Raw genomic sequence first — 15,908 nt, 5'->3', positions numbered from 1 at the left:
TGGCGCCGTTCAGAAGCCGCGACCGTTTTCTAGGAGTATCAGTATCAGTATCAGTTGTTTCTGCCGGAATCGTGTTAGTAAATTGCATTTGATTGTGTAGATGGATTAATTTATATAAACATGGGTATCAGCGGATTGTTACCATTCTTAGAAAAATCTTCTAAAAGAACAAATATCAGAGAATTTTCTGGTTGTACTGTTGCTATTGATTCTTATTGTTGGTTACATAAAGGTATATTTTCTTGTGCTGACAAATTATTAATGGGGCAAACAACAAATGCGTAAGTAATAATATTGATATTCTCTTTTAAAATATTAATGATGATTAATAGTTTATCTCTTATATTGTAGATATGTTTTATATTGTATGAAATACATAAATATGCTTTTAAAGTATAAGATAAAGCCTATTTTGGTCTTCGATGGTCGACGATTGCCCGCCAAGGAGCAAACAGAAATTAAAAGACGGGAGTATGTAGGAAGTAAAAAGATAAATATTACAAATTTTTAAGAATTAATTTGGAATATGAAAATTGTTCCATATATTTAATTAGAATTAATATAATAATTTTATTTATTCTAAATTATGGATAAGTAAAACTGCTTCTCTCTCTTAGGTCTAGACAAATGAATCGTCATAAAGCAACTCAATTTATACAAATGGGTCAAACTGAAAAAGGAATAAATTTGTTAAAACGAGCTATAGATATTACTTATGAAATAGCACTGGAATTAATTAAATATTGTCAAAATGAAAATATTGATTGCATTACAGCTCCTTATGAAGCTGATGCACAATTGGCATATTTAAATATTAATGGTATAGCTGATGTTGTTATCACAGAAGATAGTGATCTAACATTATTTGGATGTAAAAAAGTTAGTATATTTTAATATATATTTTTATTTTTAAATTTGAATGTTAATGTTTGCTAGTATATTTTATAATGTCTGATGAAATAAAATTATTAAAAATATTTACAAAATGATTCACATAAATTTAATTATTTTCTTTTTTGTATTTTTATATCTATTAGAGATAACAACAAAATTCTTTCTGGAGATTTTTTTATTATTATTTTTATGTCACATAAGATATTGCTGCTAAGTATATAAAGAGTATATAAAGAGACAAAAGGAAGTTAGTCTGAATGAGAGAATATATCAGAATAAAATATAAAATAATTTCTAAAGAATTTTTGAACATAATTTTATAATAATTTTTTACAGAAAAGACTACATTAACTTAAAATGTATTAAAAAATATGAGTTTTTACTTAAAAAATAGAAAGTAGATTTTTCTATTATCTTTTTGAAAATTCAACAGTAATATATAAAGAAAAAATTCCACTAAAATCCCAACATATCTAAAAGAATTCTGTTAATCTTTCTGTAAGTCTTTAATAGAGTCTAAGAAAGTAACTCATAATTTATATTAATTATTTTATACTGTATATTACAAAAAGAATTTTATATTATCCAGAAAGATAAAAAAATATTTACTATATTTCATTTTTAATTGTAAATTCCAATTTTAAACATTATTTTTACAACATTACTTTTATAACTATACTTCTATATAAAATTAACTAAAGGATTTGGTTTTATTATCTAGGCAATGCATCAAAATTTTAAAAATTATTTTCTTCTATTTCTTAAATCTTGAGAATTATATACATTTTATTAAAAATTTTATATTAAGAAAATTTTTAATCTGTTAAAAATAAAACTATTATGAAATTATTAATCACAAGATATGATAATTTTATCAAAAGAATATTTATTTATTTATTTGTCTTTAATCCCTGCCTTAGAGCTTTGCACAATTTCTGATTCTATACTTATATTTGTATTTATACTTGTATATCTGCTAATCAGTGTTGTGTTTTAACGCGCCCCTCCCCCTCCCACACACACACACACATGTATAAATCATATGTAAATAATATGAATAATATCTTTATAATAATGTCTACATACAGGTATATTGCATTGAATATGCATGATTAAATTAGTTTTAAAAAATTCTTTTAAATTACAAATATCAATTATTAAATATTATATATTATATTATTTATTTTTTTTAATCAATGAAAAAACTTTGCTGTTTTATTATAGATATTTTTCAAAATGGATTTTAATGGAAATGGAGTTTTGATCGAACAAGACCGATTATATTTAGCAATGAATATGAAACCTGAACAATTTGACATGGATAAGTTTCGCCATATCTGTATTTTATCTGGTTGTGATTATCTTCCTTCTCTCCCTGGTATTGGCTTGGCAAAAGCACGAAAATTTATTATAAGAAATACAGATAATAATATATACAGAGTTAGTTGTTACATCATTTCCAAATTCTAACAATAAAAGAAATAGACTAAGAATTTTATATAAATGAGAGATAAAGAGAGAGAAAAGGATTTTTTTTGTAATAACTGAAATATAATATAGTTTGTTTGATTTCAAATAATGTTAAAGATATATCTATATTTTTCTAATCTATATTTTTACATTTACAGTGAAAAATTGTGAAAACTTAAATTCTAAATCACATTTAAAGATAATACAGAAAAGTTTAACGGTGGTTTAAAACCTGAATAAAAAATTTAAATAAATAAGAGGTGTACTTTAATGGAAACGTAATTAAAAAATTGATGACAAAATCTCAATTTTTTTATATAAGTACTTCAAATGTTCAAGATTATTTACATAAAGTTGCAATGCAGAGATTAGTTTTGTAAATAAAAATTTTATTTTATTTTTACCATTGTTCGTTTCGTTTGTATTCTAAATAAAAATTAAATTTTTATTTACGAAACAACTAATTTTTTTAGATAATTAGCAAAAATTAGTTGTTTCAAAACTACATACATTATCATGAATATCTAAAGTATTTATATAAAAAAATTGAAATTTTTATCATTATTTCTTAATTACATTATTTCTTAAATATATTTCTATTAAAATACATTTTTACTTTATATTTAAATAATTTTTTATTTAGATTCCCAACCGTCATAAAATTTGTTGTATTACTTTTAAATGTGATTTAAAATCTAGAATTTTTTCATTGTAAATAAAAATAGATATAATAATATATAATAATATATAATAAAATAGATATAATAATATATCCTTAATATCTTTTAAGGCATTGACACGCATAGGACCGGTGCTGAATATGAAATCATTAGTTGTGACACAGGAATATAGAGATGCCTTTATATTAGCTGAAATAACTTTTAAATATCAATTGGTGTTCTGTCCATTACAAAGAAAGCAAATACGATTAAATTTACCTCCGCCTGATATTACTGAAAATCAATTGCAATATGCTGGAAAGGAATTAGATGCAGATCTAGCTTTACAATTAGCTTTTGGTAATTGCGATCCAGTTACTTTAAAAATGGTTCATAATTTTAATCCGGACAAAAATGTAAGTAATTGAATTAACTGTTACAAAATTATATAATAGATAATCTTTAGAAATAATGATTTAATAATAATGAATACAGAGTACGATATTCTAATCCTTCTTAAAAGAAGGCATATTAAATCGATACTCGCATCTCTCGAAATTCTCGGAGTTTATTGTTGATACTTTTCTGTGATTTTAAATATAATACAAATAATATATTATATATCATTTGTTTATATTATAATTTGATTGGTTCTCTCGCTGCACAAACTTCGTGATATAGCTGTCATTGCATTAATCTTACAGCGAGGATCGTTTTGACAATTGTATCAAGAAGTTAAAAATATTATAGTGTAATAATAGTATAATAATATATTAATTTTTGCTCTTGTATTGAAAAAGATAAATAGCACACGAGCAGCGCACGTTTGTAAAGTCTAGTAATAAAAATTTTAAATATTTACATTATATTTTTATACATTATAGGAACGAAAAAGAAAACGAGATGTAGAAATAAAAGACGTAACGATGATTCAAACCAGCATTTGGTCAGACAAATACAAATTAAAAATGAAATATCAGATCTGCTCTCCCGAAAACGTAGTGAAATTATCAGTTGATAATGAAAAAAAACTTAGTAAAGAAAGAGTTTCTGTAAAGGATATGTATATTTCATTAAATTCATATAATGATTTAATTATACAAAATGATAGGTTTTCAGAATGTCAAGATTTAAATGAAACTGCTATGTTGGATATGTATAATTCAAATCAAGATGCTAAACTAATTGTTAGTCCTAAAAAAGAATCAAAAAACTATTTACGTTTAGCAAATGATAATACATCACCAGAATTAATTAGACAAAGAAATCCATTTATTAAACAAGTATCTGATCCTACAACTTCACCAAGTATTTTGTTCAATGGAAATTGTCGAAAAAAAGGAAGGAATTTAATGCATATGAGACGAACTATCATAAATGAAAATGATGTGATAGAAAGTAAATATTTTTCAAAGCAAGATAATAAAAAGCATGATATATTTGAATCAGAAAATAAGAAAAGTAAAATTAACTTGAAAAGTACAAAACATAATACCATTCCAAATATGGACACAAATGTACATGAAATAAATCAAGAAAAATCAAAAACATCTATAACAAACATTGTAGAAAATGCAAATTTGATAGAAATTATTAATAATATACCTTCATTAAATCAAAACAAATGTTTAACTAACAAGGATGTTTCTAGAAGTTCATATTCTAACAATGGAATAACTGATATATTAATGACACATTGTACAACAATTGAAAAAGGTTATGCTTCAAATAATTGTTTAGTATCATCAAATTCTATTATAGCAATTAATAATGATGACTTAACTAATTATGAAAATGCAATTAGTTTACAAAATGATTTATCCAAATGGTCACATACAGAGAATGATCAAATATCCTATAAAAGAGATATATTTAAGAAACGACCGAATCTGGTAAAGATATATATATATATATATATATATATATATATATATATATATATATATGTATACATATATATATATATATAAAAACATCTATAAATTAATAGTAAATATATTTATTAATTTCTTGTAAAATGTATCTCTTTGTTTTAGGTATTACAAGCTAATTCAATAACAAAAAAGAATCAATTACATCAAAATAAACAATTGACATCACTTTCCAAACAACAAAGTTTATTAAGCATGTACGGGTTTCAAAAAAGGTAAAATAGAAATAATATCAAACATTATATTTAACAAAAATAATTTTTTAAATATAATTTTGTATAATTTCTGTGTTATAATATTATGTATAATTATTGTAAGACATGTAATATAAAATTTTCTTTACAGGTCGTCTCTTAAGCACTGATTTTTTTTTAGAATCTGTCTGTTTAGTTCATTTTATGAAACTCAGATATAATTATGAAACTCAGATATGTTTATCAGTATTAGTTTATCAATTTTAATATGATAAGTATTGACAAGTATTTTTTTAAGTGCATTGTATAAAAAATAGAATTCTGATTAGTAAAAGATCTAATGACTTATGATTATATTGATATTAACAAATTATTAATATTCATTTAAAAAGAGTGAAATTTATTATTATGTATAAATGAATACTGAGGAGTTGCTCAAATTTTATATCTATATTCTTCACTGCCATGTATATTTATATATATATGTAATTGATATTGATTAAGCAATTAATTTAATAATTAAATATTACTTTATATTTTTATACTTCAACTTTCTAATTATATTTAAAAAGAGTTTTTTTTTTAACAAATGTATGATTTAGTTTATGTGAGTTGAAAATCTCTTCCTAAAATTTATCTTAAACTATATATAATCTCTTAAATAAGTTCGAAAATAATTAATTTTAAAAGAAATACAAAGTCTAGTGTTAAAAAAAGATATTTTTGCAGTAAAAATAGAATTCGTTATTAATTATTATAAATTGTATTCTCATATCACATCTTTTTTTATATTTATTCATCCGCGAGTTTACATATATACAAATTTTTATTTCTTTAAATGTATCTCTTTTAAAAGCACATAAACTTATAATTTCCAAACTATCATGAAATAATATGTTAAAGTTCTGAATTGGATTATTTATTATAAATTAATTGCAATTGTAAAGTGCACCTCAATAAAAAATAATGATGTATTTTAGATGATTGCATTCGAGGGACGTGCTATTATATTATTCTATCTTTATCGACCATTAGATATAAGTTAAGAATAGAAAGGTGTGATAGTACTAATAACATGTTTCTCGAATCCAGCTAATGTTCTTTTGTGATGGAAACCTTAATTTTCTTAACATAGTAAAACATAAAGTAATATAGTATTATATTATGCATGTCTGTGTGTGTATAATTAAAAAAATCGATTAATAAAACGCAGCGTATAAATATTACGTCGATGTATTAAGGTGATCGTTAATCATATTTTATTAGAATTTTATAGAATTCTTCACAAATGATTTCGATGGTCTATTTTTATTTATAATTTATATTTTTTATTTAACAAAAATGTTGCGAAAACATAATTTTACAATTTTTTTTGTACTATGAGTCGTTAGAATTAAATTTTTTAAATGTTAATTTTAAGAGAATGTTAAATGTTAAATTTAAGAGAATCTAACCAATTACCCAAGACTTCTTATTAGAAAACGATCTTTGGATCGACTTTATAATATTACAGAATTTTTTTTCACACGATTATGAAAATGAACAATTATAAAAATGAATAGGTGAGGCCATAGCTTTTAAAAAATGTCAAAAACGTACACAACTTTAAAAAACTTAAAAATTTAATATTATTAGTTATTTATGGCACGCGAACAGTTATTAGTTGATGTATTTGTTTATGAAAAATATTTATTAAATTCGGAAAAATAAACGGAGACCGACTGGATTTGAACTCGGGATCCCTCACCTACTATCAAGTATACACTTAGTCTGCACAACCGTGCTCGACGGCTCTCCGTTAGCTGTTTATATTCCAAATCTTTTTCATGAGCGCTTACGGTCGTCTAATTCTTACAGTTCGGCCATTTCTGATATTACATTCATCCCGAATGTACCGAGTCTTCATCTACCGAAAATTTATTCGAAACTTGGAGCTTCTGCCCCCGAGTTCGTTTATCTAGAACGACACATACTGAATTGGAGTATTTTTACTCCCCGAATTCGTTCATTTCGAACAACACACAAACGACACAAATCGACTGAAATCTCCCTGTCAGGTAACATAAGTTGTATCCTCTCTGAGGTAACATGAGCTATATCTTCTTTGAGGTAACATGGGCTGTATCCCACTTCTGAGCTATAGGAATATTCTATTTTTTTTTTAAATTTCCAAACTTCAATTCGCGTTTAATGTGAATGGAATAAGGATGGCAGGAAGACGTCGAACCGATATAAAGAAGTTCTTTTACATAAAATCAGTTTATTTATCACAGATAAAAACGTCAGCCAGTTACAAACGGACAAGTAATGTTTAATGTTCACAAAAATATTAATATATATTCGACTTCTCGCCGAACTGTATTTAGCGCGTACGAATTTTACAGGTTTATTAAGCGACTTCTCGCTGAACAATGTCTTAATGAATATATCACGAATGCAGTCTATCGCCGAACGATACTTTTTCCGAAACGTATCACGAATGCGACTTCTCGCCGAACGATACTTGGAATTAAACGTATCACGAATGCGATATTACTGCCGAACGATACTATTAGCGCACTGGAGTCTATTACACTTGCTTATCAAAAGGCTGCTGAAAATTAAGTGTCACGAGGCTCGACTTTTCTCGTAAAAGCTCCGATTTCTTACTCCGGTAATTGAAGTAATTCGCATGCGCGAACGTGACGTGTGAGTCAGGTGACTTGCTCCGAGCGTCAGTAACTCCGGTAATGACCGCGATCGGTCTTACATACCGGGTGTAATCATTAAATATTTTACATTAAACATTAAATATTTTTAAATATTTTAGCTCGACTATCCTGGCAATACATTTGTTCCGAATGTACGGAATCTTTATCACCAACTGAAACAGAGCTGAAATCGAGCGTGTAGATTTACAACATGTTAATGCTTTCACTCTTTGGCACTATGGTCACTGAAACTAATAACTATGAAATATTATTAACAATAATACGAATTGACAGTTACTTGCTATCGCATTTAATAACTAACGCACTTAATCTATGTAAAAATTTAGTTATGACTAGTAACGATCAATACTGCTGATGTATCGGATACTTGTTCAACTAATTGATAAAGAAAAAGACACGAACGTAACCAAATGCTGTAACTAAATACAGCGCAAATAACCAGGAAAAGATAATGAGATATTTAAACCTTATGATACTTAACTAATAGAGAAATTAATATTAATAGCCATGTATAAGTAACAATTTAATAAACATTATAATAACTAATTAACCGATTAACACTACAATAAGTAATCACTAATTAACACTAATAAACATATAAGTATTAACACAAATAACAGATAAAGAAACAATGCCAATGCACAAATCTTTAGCATTATTTCATTATCACATTTAAATGTCAATTTTTAAGCGCAGTTGACACAAGTTCTAGTTTGAAGTATTCGTGGTAAGAGACTTGATCCATGACTTTAGTTTATCTGGCAATGATATAGTATTATAAGCCTTCTGTGTGATGATATTGAAACTCAGAATGTCTTTGACAACATACCTGTTTTTGTTTAAGACCTTGACGATCACGTATGGACCTTTGTAATTTGGCTTGAGTTTAGAATTATACCGATCTTACTTTGCGTGTTTCTAACTAGAACGAAATCACCTTCTCGATATTTCGAAAGTGTCTTGTGGCAATTATCATAATAGGCTCTATTGTATTGACGAAGTTTTTCATTTGCTTCGATGGTGAAATCTCTTGCTTGTTCCCTTTGTTCCTCGAAGGAATTTGTTTTTGTTAATTCAACTAGTAACGTTTTTATATGTTGGTCTTCACGACCCTTCTGTTCGAAACCGAATAACATCTTCGATGACGAAGCTTTTATCGCTGAGTTATATGTGTTATTAACCACATATTGAATCGTTTGTAATTTATTTTTCCAATCGTTTGTCCAATCGTGACTCTACAGTTTTAACTAATGAACTTTTAAACCGATTTGCTCGTTCCATTATACCATTGGCCCAGAGTGAAGCTACTACGACTTATCTTAATTTAATATTTAAATTATTTAGAAAATCCTGAAATTCCTGAGATGTAAATGCTGTGCCTCTATCAGTAACGATTTCCGAAGGTAGAGCAATTATATTAAACAAAGTTTATAATCAATCTACGACTTCTCTCGAATTCGTTGTTTTTGTCGGAAATAACCAAGTAAAACATGTAAACGCATCTATTATTACAAATATGAATTTATAATTGTCGTCGATGATTTCTAATGGTCCGAAATGATCTATATGTATAATTTCAAAAGGAGACGTTGGTGCAGATTTAATTTGCAACTCGCCTTCGAAACGATGAGTTGATGAATTTGTTACTAAACAAGTGATACAATTATCAATGTAGTCCCGAATGCGCTTGCGTATTGACGGAAACCAATACGTGTCGTGAATGCTTTGAAAAGTTTTTTCATACCATAGTGTGCCAAATTATCATGATAAGTACGGATTATTATATTAATCATATCTTCCGGTATGACAAAGCGAGAACGATCTCCGCTTTTCTTGTAGATCAAGCCTTCCACCATTTCAAAATTTTTATTTTCTCCAAATTCCAAGTTATTAACTATTTCTTGGAGACGCGGATTTTGCAACTGTCGGAATTCTAATTCTCTTTCTAATGGAAGAGATTCTATAAACATTATTTGCCGGCTCAAATAAGCGTCGACGTGTGGCATACGTTTTCCGGAACGATGCGCTATTTTAAACGAATATTTCTGTAATATTAATGTCCATCTCGCGAGATGAACGTTATATGGTCTATGCGGAGATTCAAATTAGCTTTGTTTATCGCGTAAACTAGCGCATTACAGTCCGTAATTATTGTAAAGTTAATGCCGTATAAATATATTCGAAAATATTCTACTGCACGTACAATCATTTTCACATTTTCAACTCGAACGATAGCCTTCGCTTTATTTACCGATTGGTTATAATAAGCTACCGGTGCCCAATGGTGCCCAATTGCCGTCATTTTGACATTGTAACAAAATTGCACCGAGTCCATTGATGCTCGCATCGATATGCAATTCAGTGGCTGTTGGCGGATTGTAAATGCGTAATGTCGGATATGCACTTAGGCCTTTTTTTAGTTTTTCGAAAGCCGTAACGCATTTTCTTCATTAAAGTCAAACGGAGCCGATTTTCTAAATAGGTTTTGCATCGGTTTTGCTATTAACGAGTAATCTTTGATAAATTTACGGAAATAGTTCGCAAGTCCCAAGAAACGTTGTACATAGTGAACGGTATTCGAACGAGGATAATCGAATATTGCTTGAGTGTGACGGGGACTCATGGTAATCTCATTTTTTTGAATTATATAACCCAAATACTCAATCCGGCGCCGCAAAAAACAACTTTCGATAATTCAGCTCAAAGCCATAAGTTTTTAATAATAATAACACTTTTTTTATAATTTCTAGATTCTGTTCGACGGTTTCCGTGGGAATTAAAATATCGTCAATATATACTAGTTTTTCTTCCCAGATGAGAGATTACAAAATTTGTACTATCCTTTTCTGGAATTTTGCCGGAGATTCTGAGAATCCGAATGGTAAGCGCGTATACTTGTATTACCCGTCGGACATCGCGAATGAAAAATATTTAGTTGAATCTTGATGCACTTTAATCTGATGGAAACCATCCTTCAAATCTAATAATGTAAAGATTTTTTTACTACTAAGCCTTGACAAGCAATCTTCGATTATTGGAAAGGGATATTTCTGTTTTTGAATGCGAGTGTTTAACGATCGCAAATCGACGCACAATCTAATTTTTCCGTTTTTTTTTTCTTTACCGGTACTATCCGTGCGCAATATGGCGAAACGCTGGGTTTAAGGATTCCACGCGGTAATAAATTATCAATAATTTTCCTAATTTTGATGCGTTCCTGAAACGCGAATCTTCGGGGCGCATAAGCATACGTAGATTCATTTTTCAAGAATACTTTAACCGAATAATCATCATCAACCACAGGTAACTTTATTTCTTCACATTTAATAATTATTTCTTTTAAGCATTAACAGACCAATTAAAATCAATTTCACAATCATCAAGAATCGAACTGATATCGGAATCTAAGAAATAAACTTCTGTCGGCAATAATAGCTGTAATTTATTATTATTCTAGTTTACATTAGTTGGTTCATAAATTAACGTAATTTTTTCACGTTCTAGGAAATCACGGCCGATGATAATGTCCACGCTTGGAAACTCAGACACAATTACATGGCAGGTAAGTTTAATAGTTCTATTTGGATAACTTTCCAATTTAATTTCAAAAGTACTTTTGCCTAAAATATGAATCGGAGTATCTGCCATCGAACGTACGTAGTTCCGGTTTTAAATTAAGCAACGAGAAATTTACAAAACGCAGATAAAAATCAAGCGATTAGAGATTAACGAAATCGAGCTTTCAGTGTCTACAAGAACTTTCAAACTTACAAGAAGAATATTGCTTGCATCGCAGGCAATATTATTAATTGAAATAATTTTAATGAAAGGGTTACATATCTTTATCCCATTTGCAAGTGATTCAGCAACGGCTGCGACGGTGAATTGCTCCACATCCTTCGCTGATTCCTCTGCTGATTCCGCAGCAACAGCACTTTGCGTGGTTGTCAGTCGGGGCTGCCACGAAAAAACGAGTTCCTCCGTTAGCGTTTCGGGCACACGGCAATTCGATGTCCACTCTCCTTATAGTAAAAACATATCTCTTGCTGGACACGATTCTTCGATGAGTGACTCCTATCTTCAAAATTTTTACTTGGATTGCTTCTTAGTTTTCCTATTCTGCTCTGGAATCTGTCTTTCTTTTCCAACTCCTCAATTCCCTCGGTAATTTGTCTCATTTTTTTTCAGGAATTAATCCATTGTGTCAGCCTGGATTGTGAGAGCGCAAAAAGCTTTTCATTATATCTCCTATTAACAAGTTAATTATTTCAGATTGCTCCAGATCTAATCGATACGCTAAAGCCAATGCATAACGTAGTGATCAAACATTTCTTTAAGATATTGCCATTTCCTCGCCTCTATTCTTTGCATTGCCACATGAAATGGTACTTTACGATTAAACATTTTAATCAATTCTTCTTTCAGGCATCTCCATAACTCCAACACAGAACCAGACTGTATGTGGTATCATCTTTTTGCTGTGCCAGTCAATTTATCTGAGGCTGCCAATAAGGTTATTCCGTCAATTATATGATATATTTGAGATACCTGATTCACTCTCCATACCTATTGAATAATGTTTTTGTTTTCTCCGCCTCTATACTCCGGAATCTGAGAGGTTAAAAGCGAAACAGCGCGTGCTGAGATCGCCGTTGCGAGTACCGAATGACTTGAAGATTCTCGATTGCCCGGCGATTGTATAACATTTTCCTGAACAGAAGGTTCATTTGGAACAACTTGTTTAGCCATAATTGCCATGAGCTGCTGCAGCGTTTGCTGTTGCAACTGTTGTTGCTGCAACATTTGCTGCTGCAACTGAATCAACGGCTGCATCATTGCCGATGCCATGGCTAATACCTCATTAGCCACGGCTTTCTGATACTTGGTTTATTCGGAGGTGCGGCATTTATTGGAGTAACGAATGTAAAAGTGTGATCAAGTCTCGGTGGAGCTGAACGAGGAAGGAGATCCGCCACCAGACTATTCCTTTCATGGTACGTCATCAACGCATCAATTATGCGATTTCGATCATCTATGATATTGAGGTCTAGTTTCTTAGCCTCCTCTTGGAGTTGCTCCATGCTCATATCATCTAAGATTTTGCGGTCCATTCTTAATAAAATACGACTCACCAAAATGTAGAGTGATCAGAAAATGGCCGTCGAAAGAGCCGATTGCTTAGCACGTGGCGCAAAGAAAGGCGAAAATGGCTATTTCGTGCAGAAGCGCTTCTCCTATGAGAAATTCTTTCTCTGTGAGGGAACGGGCTGAATTCCACTTCTGAGCTCAAAGATATTTATTAGATTCGGAAAAATAAGCGGAGACCGACTGGATTTGAACTCGGGATCCCTCGCCTACCAAGACACTTAGTCTGCACGACCGCGACGACTCCTCTCTGTTAGCTGTTTATATTCCGAATCTCTTTCATGACTGCTTACGATCGTCTAATTTTTACACTTAATACTAAGATTCTAGAGTTTATGCATAAAATAAGATGGCTCACATCTTATTAAAGAAAATATGTACAATTTTATATTATTAAAATTGTTACGTCGTGACGACTGCATGATTCTTCTCTTTTGGGTATCAGTTATTAGAATTTAATTAAGCAGATAAACGGGTGACACATGTTCTGTTACGCTGTTACATCGCAACGATTACGCAACTGATCTCTTCCGGGGATACTAGAATTCGGCTAAGCGGATAATTCCCATTATTCTAATCGCGGAAGAACAACAAGTGTACAGATGTTTTCCTTAACGAAATCACACACACACACACACACACACACACACACACACACACACACACACACACACACACACACACACACACACACACACACATATATATATATAGCGCCCTTAAAGACATCAGAGCACTTGTTCCTTTCATTCAGTTCGACCTAGTTCTTTTTTTTCACTCGATTATACCTTTGGTGTCAACGCATAACCTAATTAAACAATGAGCAAGTCTTCCTGACGACACCACTTCTACTATCATCGCTCCTTCGGTTTTCAAGTTCCTGTTAACTAAGTAACAGTAAGTTCAATTTACATAATTCTCGAATAACAATTTTTCGGGTCTCTTCTCCTTATATTCTCTTATTTCTCTTTCACGTCTCTTCTATTTGCTTTTCCTCCTTATATTTCTCCTCCTCTTTCTTTCCTTCTCACTTTTACTAACCGCTGTGGACCTCGAGGGTTTCCGAATTTCGAGGAAGGCCCTGGAAGGTTCATGGTAGCCGAGTAATTGACAAATCTTTCTTTTCTTCTTTAAATTGGCCAATAATTAATTATTTATTTTGAGTGTTAAAAGCATTGTTGTTAGTGTTATATACAACAGATTACATAGAAAATTAATACATAATTTTTTTAAATTATTAAATATAATAATGTAAGACGACCGTAAGCGGTCATAAAAGAGATTCGGAATATAAACAGCTAAGCAGAGAGGAGTCGTCGTGATCGTACAGACTAAGTGTCGGATTGGTAGACGAGGGATCCCGAGTTCAAATCCAGTTGGTCTCCGTTAATTATTTTCCGAATCTAATAGATATCTTTCAATCTCAGAAGTGGGATTCAGCCCATGTTACCTCAGAGAGAATACAGCCTATGTTACCTGACAGGGAGAATTCAGTCGATTTTGTGTATGTCGTTTATGTGTTGTTCGAAATGAACCAAGTCGGGGAGTTAAAATACTCCAATATCGTGTCGATCGTTCAAAAGTGAACGGAAAAAGTCGTGAAGTAAAATACTCCAATGTCGTGTCGATCATTCAAATGTGAACGGAAAAAGTCGGGGAGTAAAAGTACTCCAATGTCGATCGTTCAAAAAAGTGAACGAATTCGGGAGCAGAAGCTCCAAGTTTCGGATAAAATTCCAGTAGATGAAGACTCTCGGTACTTCAGGACGAATGTAACGCCAGAATGGCCGAGTTATAAGAATTAGAGCGGTCATAAAAGAGATTCGGAATATAAACAACCAACAGAGAGGAGTCATCGTGGTCGTGCAGACTAAGTGTCGGATTGGTAGATGAAGGATCCCGAGTTCAAATCCAGTCGGTCTCCGTTAATTATTTTCCGAATCTAATAGATATCTTTTAATAATAATAATAAATTATTAATAATAATTGTTATTAATTATTATTAATAATAAATAATAATAATAATTAATAATTATATTTAATATAATTTAATGCTATTAAATATAATTATTTAAATTATTTGTTTAAATTTCTTTTTTTTTATATATTTAAAAAAATTTTTTTAAGTGATATATTCCATGCCAAATATCCTTCATATCCATTTTATCTTAGAAATAAGAGAAAATCTTAACTTTTTATCTAAAATTTTTTATGAAAAACATTTGATTTACATTGCATATAATTCATAAATAAAATATAACCTATATCTATTTATTTATTTATTTTAATATTCTTAGATATTATAATATTGATAATACATTGCTTTTAATTAAAATATTTTATTGTAATATTACTTTTTGCGTGCTCTTCTTAATATTTAATATGTTTAAAATAAGTTTATGATGTTCATATATTTAAATTATAAAATTATACTATACTTGCACACTTCCGTATTATTATTCGGAGCTCTTTGGAACGTTGCTATTAATTGATATGTCTAGTTATGTTGTCGTTATGGCTTATCGAGAGATCCGATACCCCTCGACATTTTAACAAGATTTCAGTACTTTATCGATACTTTTAACGACATTTATTGTTACGTTAAATTACAAAATACTATTTTTCATTATAGTGTCGTTAAATCTGCGTAATGATATCCCTAGCTAGTGAAACTGTCATTAAAAAGTTAGAGAATAGGCCTACAATTAACAATGCAGTCAGCAGGCTATATAATTTCCAGCATAGTAGCAAAGTAACAAAATAACCAGCATAGAAGCACGCAAGCAATCCAGCAGCTTAAAAAACACCGTATGCCGCCGGCTTAAGGGTCGAGACACACACTTTTGCATAAGGCATAACGCATAAGTGTCGGTCCACAATAAGTATTTAATCTTTAAGCCGTAA

At 30.0% G+C, this 15,908-nt stretch overlaps 2 protein-coding genes and 1 pseudogene across 7 annotated transcripts in view; 1 reads left to right on the top strand and 2 right to left on the bottom strand.

The window, feature by feature from the left end:
• The window catches only part of LOC148936939 (uncharacterized), a 27,907-nt gene extending 12,063 nt beyond the window's left edge, over positions 1-15,844 (bottom strand). For 4 of the 6 annotated variants that reach the window (XR_016138957.1, XM_089075751.1, XM_089075750.1 and 1 more), the window contains exon 1: positions 6,896-9,895. The gene's annotated coding sequence lies outside the window, so the exon portion shown is untranslated. Of the gene's footprint in view, positions 1-6,895; positions 9,896-15,442 lie in introns of those variants that run through there. The other 2 variants (XM_089075752.1, XM_089075756.1) reach the window with 2 other exon arrangements.
• tos (Exonuclease tos) lies at positions 121-6,122 on the top strand. Its single transcript, XM_089075746.1, has 8 exons — positions 121-281; positions 352-471; positions 618-879; positions 2,119-2,334; positions 3,155-3,439; positions 3,908-4,915; positions 5,060-5,169; positions 5,300-6,122. The coding sequence occupies exons 1-8, from the start codon at positions 121-123 to the stop codon at positions 5,316-5,318; spliced, it is 2,181 nt and encodes a 726-aa protein (XP_088931872.1). The 3' UTR covers positions 5,319-6,122.
• Positions 10,048-13,244, bottom strand: LOC148936940 (uncharacterized; annotated as a pseudogene).
• Positions 15,845-15,908: the final 64 nt, after the last annotated feature.

The sequence above is a fragment of the Pogonomyrmex barbatus genome, unplaced genomic scaffold (genome assembly GCF_055798465.1).
Source record: "Pogonomyrmex barbatus isolate J1 unplaced genomic scaffold, ASM5579846v1 scaffold19, whole genome shotgun sequence".
Taxonomy (NCBI): Eukaryota; Metazoa; Arthropoda; class Insecta; order Hymenoptera; family Formicidae; genus Pogonomyrmex; species Pogonomyrmex barbatus.
Note: the sequence above shows the minus strand (reverse complement) of the source record. Positions and strands in the feature narration are given on the sequence as shown.

Coding starts and splice junctions, on each gene's coding strand:
- tos (XM_089075746.1), top strand. CDS start 121: ATGGGTATCAGCGGATTGTTACCATTCTTAGAAAAATCTTCTAAAAGA. Junction 3,440..3,907: donor ATTTTAATCCGGACAAAAAT/GTAAGTAATTGA, acceptor TATACATTATAG/GAACGAAAAAGAAAACGAGA. Junction 4,916..5,059: donor TTAAGAAACGACCGAATCTG/GTAAAGATATAT, acceptor TCTTTGTTTTAG/GTATTACAAGCTAATTCAAT.